Source organism: Lampris incognitus, chromosome 21 (genome assembly GCF_029633865.1).
Source record: "Lampris incognitus isolate fLamInc1 chromosome 21, fLamInc1.hap2, whole genome shotgun sequence".
In the NCBI taxonomy this organism is placed as follows: Eukaryota; Metazoa; Chordata; class Actinopteri; order Lampriformes; family Lampridae; genus Lampris; species Lampris incognitus.
Genome location: NC_079231.1, coordinates 23,426,593 through 23,439,161, shown reverse-complemented (window position 1 = coordinate 23,439,161; position 12,569 = coordinate 23,426,593). Strand labels below are relative to the sequence as shown.

General features: G+C 45.6%; 1 protein-coding gene across 1 annotated transcript; it reads right to left on the bottom strand.

Annotated features, from left to right (window-relative positions):
• Positions 1-5,192: 5,192 nt before the first annotated feature.
• On the bottom strand, positions 5,193-11,301 carry LOC130131353 (ubiquitin-conjugating enzyme E2 A-like). Its single transcript, XM_056301017.1, has 6 exons — positions 10,866-11,301; positions 10,628-10,708; positions 10,387-10,412; positions 8,138-8,227; positions 7,956-8,044; positions 5,193-6,036 (listed from the first exon to the last, which is right to left on the bottom strand). Exons 1-6 carry the CDS (start codon positions 10,907-10,909, stop codon positions 5,908-5,910), a joined length of 459 nt encoding a protein of 152 aa, XP_056156992.1. The 5' UTR covers positions 10,910-11,301; the 3' UTR covers positions 5,193-5,907.
• Between the last annotated feature and the right edge of the window lie 1,268 nt (positions 11,302-12,569).

Sequence of the window (12,569 nt, the reverse complement as noted above, 5' to 3'; positions counted from 1 at the left end):
AGGACACTTGTCCATATTACACCAATTCTTGCCTCCCTTCGTTGGCTTCCTATCCATGTTAGATCAGAATACAAGGTGCCTCTGCTGACTTGTGAAATCCTAAATGTTCTTACCCCCTCTTACCTGTCTGGTCTCCTTAGACCCTACACTCCATGTGGAGCTCTTGGCTCTCACCATACAGGGCTCCTGTGTGTACCCCAAGTTAAAGCTGTCAGCTGGTGGCAGCAGGGCCTTTTCCTACCGGGCCCCGTTCTGGTGGAATAACCTGCCTGCTGCCATCAGACCATCAGAGTCTGTTGAGTCCTTTACATCCAGACTTAAAACTCATCTTTTTGCCTTAACCTACAATTAGTTGCCTTTCAGTTGAGTGCTTCACAACCTGCACTGCATGGCGGGTCGGTTTCTGACTCAAAGAATTTACCAACCACTGTTCTGCCCACCAGATTATAGAGTATAGATTATGACTAGTTAATGACTTAATTGATTATGACTAATGCCTATTGCAAACTGTTCTCTTCTCTCACGTGTCTTTTCTCTCTCTCTGAACGATGTCTTCTCCTTTCTCTTCTTCTGTGTGTGAGTGGCGTCTTGTGAGTCCCCCTTGTTTGCGCGTGCAGTCGGTCCTCCTCCCAGGTCTCCATGGTGATGGTGGTCGCCACCTGGATGCTGCCTGTCATTCCCCTCGTCACATTTTCTTTTTATAAATCCATATAATGTGTTTTACATGATGACGCTGGTGGCGTGGCTCAGGTCCTGGACTGTTCCGGTGGCGTCTGGGCGCTGCTTGGCATCCTCCTCATCATACTCTTCATACATTTTATAATTCCATAAAAATTCTGTTTATCCTCTTTCAGTGTTGTGTTGTGTAAATTGTGTAAACACAACATCATTGCACGTTGTGGGTCTTGGGAGAGAGATCGTCCTCTGTTGCTCTCCCTGAGGGTCCTTCCTGGTTTTCTCCCTGTTAAAGGGTTGGTTTTTTTGTGTTTTTTTGTTTGGGGTTTTGTTTTTTTAGGGAGTTGTTCCTTATCCGATGAGAGGGTCTAAGCACAGGATCTTGTGTTGCTGTTAAGCCCACTGAGGCAAATTTGTAATTTGTGATAATGGGCTGTACAAATAAACTTGATTTGACTTGGAGGTACAATGGAAGAAGTCAATCATTAAACTACGCCAAGAAGTGAACTTAAATAATAATAATAATAATAATAATAATAATAATAGCAGTAATAATATTGATAAAAGGCAGCAGGATCAAATATATATCTTGTCCACCCTTACAAAAACAATAGTTTATTCAAGTGTGCTGTTAGTATACTTGTTTTAAAGTAAATATCACTGAGTACACTTTCAGTTTACTTTTTAAGTGCTGATCAGAGGTATGCTAAACCAAATGATACTTAAGTATACGACTAGTACATATACTTGAAGTTTAAGTTTACTTAATAAGATAAACCTCAAGTATACTATTGTTGTGTGAGGGGAGTTATAAACCTTTGGTTGTGTCTTAACACCAGGCTACATAGTATACCTCAGTTGAATCACTTTAATAAAACTGCAACAACTTTTCAATTCAGTTCGGTTCGATTTGGACCAGTTAGCCAGTGGAGAGATACAATGTTACTTCTGTTGGTCACATCTGCTACAGCTTGTTGCCTACATACTGGGGAACATTTAAGTCTAATTGCGTAGAGATTAAAAATGTGTTTTCTCCAAACTATAAAGCATTAAAACGACTTTTTAGAAAATACTGTGTTTTCAGCTGAAGGAGGGCAGACTATCGTGTCGTTTTGTATCTGAACAACAAAGCCTAACTTCATATCACACATCACTCTCACCTTCATACACAAGCAGCTGGCTTGGCTCTGAAACAAATCAAACTGGTGTGAATGGTGTGGAGAAATGACGTCATTTCTGACTTTCTTTTCCCCCATTCAGCTAGAAAATATGTGATACTGAGGTTCAAAGCTCACTGAGGCATTTCTTTAGAGGGGCTAGACTGCCCGTCACACTGGGTCTGAGTACTGGCGCCACACAAAAGGACGTGTGCAGGAAATAGGCATTGATTAAAAAATTATATATCTATATAGTGACCCCCAAACTGGGAGAGCGGCTCCAGCAGACACCAGGAACAACATCTGAGGTCTCTGTCCAGAAGAGTGTGGTCCTGGGACCAGCTGAGATACTGCTTCAAACTCAACCCTCAAACTCCTCTGGCAGAGGACCCCAGCTTGAGGAAGACACACACCACCCGAAAAAGGGTGAGAGGGACGGACAGCGGTGCTTGAAAGTCTGTGAACCCTTTAGAATTTTCTACATTTCTGCATAAATATGACATAAAACATCATCAGATTTTCAAACAAGTCCCAAATGTAGGTAAAGAGAACCCAATTAAACAAATGAGACAAAAATATTATACTTGGTCATTTATTTATTGAGGAAAATGACTCACTGCATTATTTTGCTCCTTGTTTGTTGAGCACGTTCCCCATCATTGAGTTTCTTTAAACAAAGTTATATATATATATATATATATATATATATATATATATATATATATATGACAGCTGATGATTGCTTATGGCATGAAACAGGCTTGTACTGTCTCAAAGAATTTACTTCACTCACTGGATTATACATATGTGTATGTATACACTACCGTTCAAAAGTTTGGGATCACTCAAACAATTTTGTGTTTTCCATGAAAAGTCACACTTATTCACCACCATATGTTGTGAAATGAATAGAAAATAGAGTCAAGACATTGACAAGGTTAGAAATAATGATTTGTATTTGAAATAAGATTTTTTTTACATCAAACTTTGCTTTCGTCAAAGAATCCTCCATTTGCAGCAATTACAGCATTGCAGACCTTTGGCATTCTAGCTGTTAATTTGTTGAGGTAATCTGGAGAAATTGCACCCCACGCTTCCAGAAGCAGCTCCCACAAGTTGGATTGGTTGGATGGGCACTTCTTTGAGCAGATTGAGTTTCTGGAGCATCACATTTGTGGGGTCAATTAAACGCTCAAAATGGCCAGAAAAAGAGAACTTTAATCTGAAACTCGACAGTCTATTCTTGTTCTTAGAAATGAAGGCTATTCCATGCGAGAAATTGCTAAGAAATTGAAGATTTCCTACACCGGTGTGTACTACTCCCTTCAGAGGACAGCACAAACAGGCTCTAACCAGAGTAGAAAAAGAAGTGGGAGGCCGCGTTGCACAACTGAGCAAGAAGATAAGTACATTAGAGTCTCTAGTTTGAGAAACAGACGCCTCACAGGTCCCCAACTGGCATCTTCATTAAATAGTACCTGTTAGAGCCTGCTTGTGCTGTCCTCTGAAGGGAGTAGTACACACCGGTGTAGGAAATCTTCAATTTCTTAGCAATTTCTCGCATGGAATAGCCTTCATTTCTAAGAACAAGAATAGACTGTCGAGTTTCAGATGAAAGTTCTCTTTTTCTGGCCATTTTGAGCGTTTAATTGACCCCACAAATGTGATGCTCCAGAAACTCAATCTGCTCAAAGAAGTGCCCATCCAACCAATCCAACTTGTGGGAGCTGCTTCTGGAAGCGTGGGGTGCAATTTCTCCAGATTACCTCAACAAATTAACAGCTAGAATGCCAAAGGTCTGCAATGCTGTAATTGCTGCAAATGGAGGATTCTTTGACGAAAGCAAAGTTTGATGTAAAAAAAATCTTATTTCAAATACAAATCATTATTTCTAACCTTGTCAATGTCTTGACTCTATTTTCTATTCATTTCACAACATATGGTGGTGAATAAGTGTGACTTTTCATGGAAAACACGAAATTGTTTGGGTGATCCCAAACTTTTGAACGGTAGTGTATATACATATATATATGGGGTGGTATGGCTCAGGAGGTGAAGCGGGTCGTCAAGAATTCGGAGGGCCGCTGGTTTGATCCCCAGCTCCTCCATAGAGCGTGTTGAAGTGTCCTTGAGCAAGACACCGAATCCCTTACTGCTTGCATGGCAGCCCCCGTCATCAGTACAGGAATGTATGTGTGAATGTGAGGCACACACAAGGTACAGTGCTTGGAGTGGTCGGTAGACTAGAAAAGCACTATATGAGTGCAGCCCATTTACCATTTTACCACTTTATATAATTTTGAAATTAATATGAAAATTTATATGTACAACATATCAAAATATTAAAACTATATTATATATTATTCATATTTAATATTATTAATAATACTAATAACATTAATAATAATGTCTGGAGTGCCCCACTTAGCTTGCCGTCACCACGACCCGACCCCTGAGAAGCGGCTGATGATGACTGAATTAATTAATAATAATAACTAATTGATATTTAATTTAATAATATTTTATTTTTATAATAATATTTTTAATAATTGGGGTTTGGATAATGGATGGCTCCATCTCATCACTAACGACTGACTCAGTTGCACAGCATTACAATGATGAGAGGATATTACATCGAACAGAGGGTTGGGATTATGAATGTTATCTGGTTTTGCACAGCACTCTTTCTTTCTCTGAGGCCTGAACGTCCTCACTGACCCACTGTAGCACTTCCATGGTCACTTACGGTCAGAAGCAACAGTGTCATGGACAGTGCCACGCCTCTCCTGTTTCCCCCCAAACCTGCATCAGTTACTGGTGAGGCAGCTCCCATCAAAGACCTCTGAAATCCTACTAACAATGCATGGAGGGTCTACAGACAGGGACTGACAAGTACATTTTGGTTTGAGGTAAAAGTATATTAAATGCAACAGCAAACACAACCAGATATCCTCAGCCATCCTCAGACCAGGTCGCAGCACTCGGTCAAGGTGCAGATGCATTCACAACATGGAGAACGAATAAAAAAAATTTAAAAAAAATCACATCGTGAAACAATATTCATGAAATAAACTAAAACTAGCAAGTACCTTGATTAGACATCAGACACGCACACTAAAATGACTTCGTATGAAACGAGGATCACTGAGGAATACAAATGGAAAATAATTCGGAAATTCTTCCAAAACCTCCAAACACCAGACTACAATAAAACCCAGATCACACAAAAGGAGGTACAACTGCCGCTTGATATTGGCAAACCTCGACCAAAAGGTCTCCTGTAAAGTACATATACCAACAATAGCTAAAAACTATCCACACCTCACTCACCCGCTAATCATTTTAAGTCTTACTTTGGGGTTTTTGATATTACGCCGCGCTACAAAATAGTCCAAGATTTTATAATAAGTGATTTTTTAAGTCATTTTTAATTAAAAGCACTAAATAAAGGACATTTCAGAAACCTGTGCAGAATAGGTACATGATTTAGTCTTCTCCATACAAATGTGATAGTCGACCTTACAGAGGAGGACATTAACCACAACGACGCCCAAACAGACTGCACCTTTCTTTGCATGCTGGCCAACTCGAGGACAGATCCAGTCTCCTGCACCATTTACATAAGACTCGACCAGATCCCAAAATGGCGATTTATGAAAAACTCAGTCTCGTGCCAAACTCAACATGCAACACTCCGACCTTCTGCGAGGACGCTGCAAACTAAATGGTGTCATTATTCAAACGATGTGTGCCGTCCATATGTACTTGTATGCTTGACAGGGTACAATCCCTCCTAAATAAAATGTCGATGGCAACACAGCTGACCCATCAAACCCTCGTCCAACTCACACAAACCCTTAAAGTGCACACGCGAGTGGAGAAACGAAATGTGAAAGGGTCTTCATCAGTCGCACGGCTACGTCTACAATCACAACATCCTGTGTTCTTCCGGACGAAGGACATCGTAGAAAAGGTCGTCCCTGTAGAGCAGACAGATCAAAAAAAGCATCCTGTCAAATGTCCTTCCTAGGCTATGGCTCTGCCAAAGTCGTCCATTTGTCCCCCCCCAGTCTGGTCAACTGTCCCGCCAGCTCTGCTCCACGATGGCCGAGACCCTCTTCTCGTACTCTCGCTTGTTCTCCTGATACAGTTGTGCGGCCTGGCTGTTCGCCGGACTGTTGGGGTTTGGTTCATCCAGCAGAGACTGCAGAGGGGAAGAGAACAGTTTTTAAACATTATGGAAGCCTACTGAGAGATATTTCACTGGGAGAGACGAAGGAGGACAGGATTAGGAACGAGTATATCAGAGGGACAGCTCAGGTTGGACAGTTTGGAGACAAAGCAAGAGAGGCAAGATTGAGATGGTTTGGACATGTGTGGAGGAGACATGCTGGGTATATTGAGAGAAGGATGCTGAATATGGAGCTGCCAGGGAAGAGGAGAAGAGGAAGGCCCAAGAGGAGGTTTATGGATGTGGTGAGGGAGGACATGCAGGTGGCTGGTGTGACAGAGGAAGATGTAGAGGACAAGAGGAGATGGAAACGGATGATCCGCTGTGGCGCCCTCTAACGGGCACCGCCAAAAGTAATAGTAGTAGTACATGGAACCCTATTGACTGGTACTTTACGTCTATTAGAGTGAGATCAAACCAGATGTGTCCATCAAAGAAGCAGGCATTAGCCAAAACGGCAACACAGCAACCACTTTTTCAAGTAGCACAATGTTCATGATGCAGATCTTCATAAGACTGACTTCACTTTACAGGGCTAGACAATGCTGACAACATCAAATGTCACAACTGCCCCCCCCCTTTTTCTCCTCAGTTGTACCCAGCCAATTACCCCACTCTTCCAAGCCGTCCCAGTTGCTGCTCCACCCCCTCTGCTGATCCGGGGGAGGGCTGCAGACTACCACATGCCTCCTCCCATACACATGGAGTCACCAGCCGCTTCTTTTCACATGACAGTGAGGCGTTTCACCAGGGGGACGTAACACGTGGGAGGATCACGCTTTTCCCCCTAGTTCCCCCTCCCCCTTCAACAGGTGCCCTGACCAACCAGAGGAGGCGCTAGTGCAGCGACCAGGACACATACCCACATGTGGCTTTCCACCCTGACTCGGCTAATGTGTCTGTAGGGACACCCGACCAAGCCGGATATAACACGGGCATTTGAACCAGCGATCCCCATGTTGGTAGGCAATGGAATAGACCGCTACGCCACCTGAAGGCCCTAATGTCACAATTTTCTGACTGATTTTTTTTTTTTAGATACTTTATTGATGCCCGTAGGGAAATTACACTCTCCATTTAACCCATCCTAGCTGTGTAGCTAGGAGCAGTGGGCAGCCGCTGTGCAGCACCAGGGGACCAACTCCAGTTCATCTGCCATGCCTCGGTCAGGGGCACAGACTGGAGTATTAACCCTCACATGCACGTCTTTTTTCTTAATAACTAAATATCAATAACATGAGGACGTTTTGGGGATGTACATTAGTACTTTCATAAGATATTTACACAGAGAATGAGAAATGATCATTAGTAATGTGGATATGATGACCAAGCAGGTAGAGACATTCACTGTTCATTTCACCAAAACAGTCGAAAAAGTTCGAAAAATTGTCTCACGTTTGTGTAATGCAGCCTGTAAGACCAGCGACTGACAACATTTATGTTATGTCACCGTATTACCAGAACCACAATCCCACATGATATCTATGTGAGAGTGTGAAGCCTAACTTTAGCCTAACCCTAACTGGGAGGAGACCCCGGGGTAGACCCAGAACTTGCTGGAGAGACTAAACGTCCAATCTGGCCTGGGAACGCCTTTGGATCCCCCGGGAGCAGCTGGAGGGCGTTGCTGGGTAGAGGGACATCTGGAGTGCCCTACTTAGCTTGCTGCCACCGGGACCCGACCCCGGAGAAGCGGCTGATGAGATGAGATGAGACAATCCCACAGGATATCAATGTTGTAGCAAGTCCTTTCTGCTGCTCTCACCACTCTGCTTTTCTGCACAGCTAATACAAGAACCTTGTCTCCCTCAACAACCAGTCTTCTCGTGGTGTAATGTCAGTATTTACTTACACCAGAATGCGATATCGCCGCCTCTGGCACGTTGTCTTACCTGAATAGAGGTAAGAATTGACGAGACATCATAGGTAGGACTCCAGCGATTCTGCAAAATATCCAGGCATATGCTCCCATCTGCATATACTGGGGACACATTTTAAAAGTAAGTGAAGCCCTTCAAAAGACATGGTGAAATATTCATGCAGGCACTTCATATAAACACAGGGGAAGGCATACCGTTCGGATGAAACATTTTCGAGACAAATCGTACAGTGGGAGGCTTGTTCGGATACTCTTCCGTGAACTCCACTGTTAGCTTGAACGTACCTAAGATCAACAAAAAAGATGGCAAGTGAAGGCAAAGATAGCAAGGTTATTATTACAGTGAGTGATAGAGTCTTGAACCGAGGGTAAGACTTTATACATTGTCATTCGTTAACTTTTAGATATCATTGTTTAATTCAGCTTGCGGCTTCCAAGTGGTTCGAGTTCCAGGGTACCACAATCCCCCAGGACCTGAGGTGGAAACTCAGTACAAACATGACAGTCTTTTTATAGTCATAAAGGCCCAGCAGAGGATTTGCAGCAGTTGAGGAAATTTAAACTGCCAGAGGTAATGATGGTCTACTGTGTCCATCCTTAACTCTTCCGATGCCGTCAGATCCGACTCAGCCACCTCACAGGACCAAGCCAGGTTCTGGCACATCATTTGTTCCTGAAAAGGATCACCGGCTTCAATCTGCCCAATCTTCCTGGGCCTTAGTACATTTCTGAGGACCAGTCCAGGTCCACAAAGCAAGCATGGGCAAGACCATCACTGACCCTCCTCTCTACTGCTGTCAGTGAGCAATCCCCAGAGTTGTAGCTTGAACGTTGTGAACTACAGTCAGACCCCTTCTTTCAAGCAAAGCGCAATGAGACAGGAATTTGATTTTGGAGACGACTACTTGAGTCCTGCTTTCCACTCCTCAGGGATTTTAAACTCTCAATGGCCAGCATGTTTGAGAGCACTTACGTCTGTGAGAGCAGCTTCTCAACAATGAAGCGCATCAAGCGCAGCGGTCTATTCCGCTACCTACCAACAAAGGGATCGCCAGATCGAATCCCCGTATTACCTCAGGCTTGGTGGGGTGCCCCTACAGACACAATTGACCGTGTCTGTGGGTGGGAAGCCAGATGTGGCTATGTGTCCTGGTTGCTGCACTAGCACCTCCTCTGGTCGGTTGGGGCGCCTGTTCAGGGGGGAGGGGGAACTGGGGGGAAGAGTGTGATCCTCCCATGTGCTACGTTCCCCTGGTGAAACTCCTCCCTGAACGAAGCGGCTGGCGACTCCACATGTATCGGAAGAGACATGTGGTAGTCAGCAGTCCTCCCCGGATCATCACAGGGGGGGAGCAGCGACTGGGATGGCTTGGAAGAGTGGGGTAATTGGCCAGGTACAACTGGGGAGAAAAAGGGAAAAATACAACAAAAAAAAAATCCACTGCTAGCATTCAACTTTTACACTCAACTTCACACCAGCTTTATATTTAGCAATGATACCTAACTTATCCATCCATTATCCAAACTGCTTATCCTGCCTCAGGGTCGTGGGGATGCTGGAGCCTGTCCCAGCAGTCATTGGGCGGCAGGTGAGGAGACACCCTGGACAGGCCGCCAGGCCATCACAGAAGGCCGACAGACACACACACGCGCACACACAATCATACTTAGGGGCAATTTAGTATGGCCGATTCACCTGACCTACATATCTTTGGACTGTGGGAGGAAACCGGAGCACTCGAACCCAGAACCTTCTTGCTGTGAGGCAACAGCGCTAACCACTGCACCACCGTGCCACCAGACCTAAATTATAACACTCAAACATGTTAACATTTGTATCTGTTGCTGTGTTCGACCCACTCAAAACACTGTGCAATATTATCTACAGCTGTACTTACAATTTATTTCTCATAGGGACGCCCATAGCCTCTTATCAATGCAAATAAGGCTGAACAGGAGAACGCGAGCGTACTGTACAAAAGAACGGGTGTTTCGTAATGTTCTCTTAATTTCATTATCGGGGTTTCATATTTAACTTACTCATAGTATCAACAGCTTACGTGTAAACCTATCTGTGAGCAATATAAAAAGTCATACTGTATGGTCAAACTAGCATGGGGTAATAGTATTACCCCAGCAGTCACTGGACACCCTGGACACCCTGCCAGGCCATCACAGGGCCGACACACATTCACATTCACACCTAGGTACAAGTTAGTACAGATGATCCACCTGACCTACATGTCTTTGGACTGTGGGGGTGGGGGGGTGGGGGGGAAGCGGAGCACCCGGCGGAAACCCACGCAGACACGGGGAGAACATGCAAACTCCACACAGAGGCCGACCCCCCCCCCCTCCCCAAGGTTGGACTACCCTGGGACTCGAACCCAGGACCTTCTTGCAGCATTATTCTGATAGGGGAAATGAGGGCTTAGCTTACTCACCATCTTCAAACGGCGTTCCTTCTGGCCTGAAAGTGCAAGTAAATAAAGAAAAGTTGGGTCAACGGAAAGCTCACGTTTGCTGAGTTACTTCAAAAAAAAAAAGTTCATGACTTGGCTGCGTCAAGGAAATGACGTCGACTGTACGTTCGATTCGGGTCCCTTTGAGGAACAAGGAGGCCTATGAGAGCCACAACTATGGCGAACGCAGTTTAGTGAAGGGCAATAAGATAAGGTGGCTTACCCAAATATGACAGCGTTCCAGACCATGATGTTGTTCTCGGAGGGGGCGCCGCTGACGCCGGCCGGGGGGTCCTCCTGTAGTCTGGGGGGGAGAGGGAGAGGGGGGGGGGGTAAATCATGGACGGTAACGTCAAACGGAGTAATAAATGGGAGTAAACGCCGAGAGGGAAACCAAACCCAGAACCATCACATCCCCCCCTCCCGTCTCTCTTCCCTTTCAAACCCCCGGCACCCTTTACCGCTTGAAGTCCCTCATGAGCCGCCGTCTCGCCGGGGTGGACATCGCTTCCTCGCTATCGAACGTGGGGGACGTCCGGCAGGGTCCCGCCGGCTCGGGTTAACTGACGCAAACCACCCGAAAGCTTCGCAGCCAACAAACAAATTCGGTTTCTTCGACCCAACTAGCGGTGAGGACCATACCATTATTGAAAACGGGGGGGGTGGGTATTCATAACATGCCGGTGTCTTTAATTTTCGGGACCTTGACACGGCGTGTTTTGAGTACTCCCCAGACAAGAATCGAGCACTATAAAATAGAGACTATTTAGTAAAACGTGTACTCCCCCGAGGCCTTATTAATCGTCGCTAAAGTCGACTCCCGGTTCCCCCGTTCTTTCTGCGCAATGGGACGGTTTCGGGGCGGAGCTCCGGTGACGTCAGGAGGCGAAGGCGAAGTAAAAAGGAAGGCGACGCGTAAGGACACGTGAGGGCGGGGCGGGGCGGGGCGGGGCTGAGCCGTGTGAACGGGAGGAGACCGGGGGGGGGGACACGGACCCGCCGCCCAACTTCAGAACCAGTTGAAGCCGGTGCGTCGTTCTTTTCCAGTTGTTGCCGAGCAGGTTTCGGAACCCGGTGAGACTGGAAATCCATTGGCCGGTTGAACTGTACCAAGTATCTCCAGGACGGTGACACAAGAGTAGACGTGAAAGACACGGCCTGTTATAAATGTGAGGCTTACCCCCCCCCCATTCATTTGTGTTCATGTTTTTTGCCAAACGAGTGTGTGTGCCAACAATAATTTGTAGACCTGCTTGCACAAATAAAAACTATAAAAGAAATGTGAGGTTGCCGTCGATTGTGTTACCTGACAGAATATGACCCCCCCTAGTCACGTTGTCATTGGATCGTGCCATGGTTCCATACTTCCATTCCTGTGGAACAATCTGCAAGTCTGCGTCTTCTTCTCTCAGCTTGTTCTGTTTCCCAGGGGTCGCCTCAGCGGATTTGATACTTTCCATCTGCACTTCAACTAAATTACCTACATCATACTACTGGTAATTTTTCCACCTAGCTCTATTACTCCTAAAATGTTGATTCAGCTTGCACTGGTGGTACTTTTGATGAGAAACAAGTCTTGTTTGCAGGAAACGCTGCAAAACGCCTATCCAGATGTATGCTGCACAGCAGGGGTGGGTAACCAGGGGCCATGGAGAGCCATGTGTATGCAGGTTTTCCTTCCAGCCGGACTCCACACCAGGTGAGGTCGCTGATTAGCAACCCTTCAACCAAAGAGGAGGAATGTATCAGTGAAGTCACCTGGTGTGGAGTCCGGCTGGAAGGAAAACCTGCATACACATGGCTCTCCATGGCCCCTGGTTACCCACCCCTGCTGCACAGTCTTTGTAGGCACATATCACAGTGTATGGGAGGTAGTCCAGGAGCGTATTCCACTTCAAGTTAACACATTCACAACACTGTTCCTCCCTTAAGCAAGCCTTCTACTGACAGACAAAAAGGGGCAGAGTCAATCAATTTGCTGTCAGTTTAAGTATGTAAGTGGTCTCTTCCATGTGCTAATCCCAAGAGCCATGCCACCCGGAGCTTGGCTCCTGGTAGGGTCACCCAAGGCGGATAGGTCAAGGGGGAGGTTCCAGGCGAGGTGCCATCCAACAAAGACTTCAACGGTGGAACTGGTGGAAGATGTTTGCAGGTCACAACGGCAG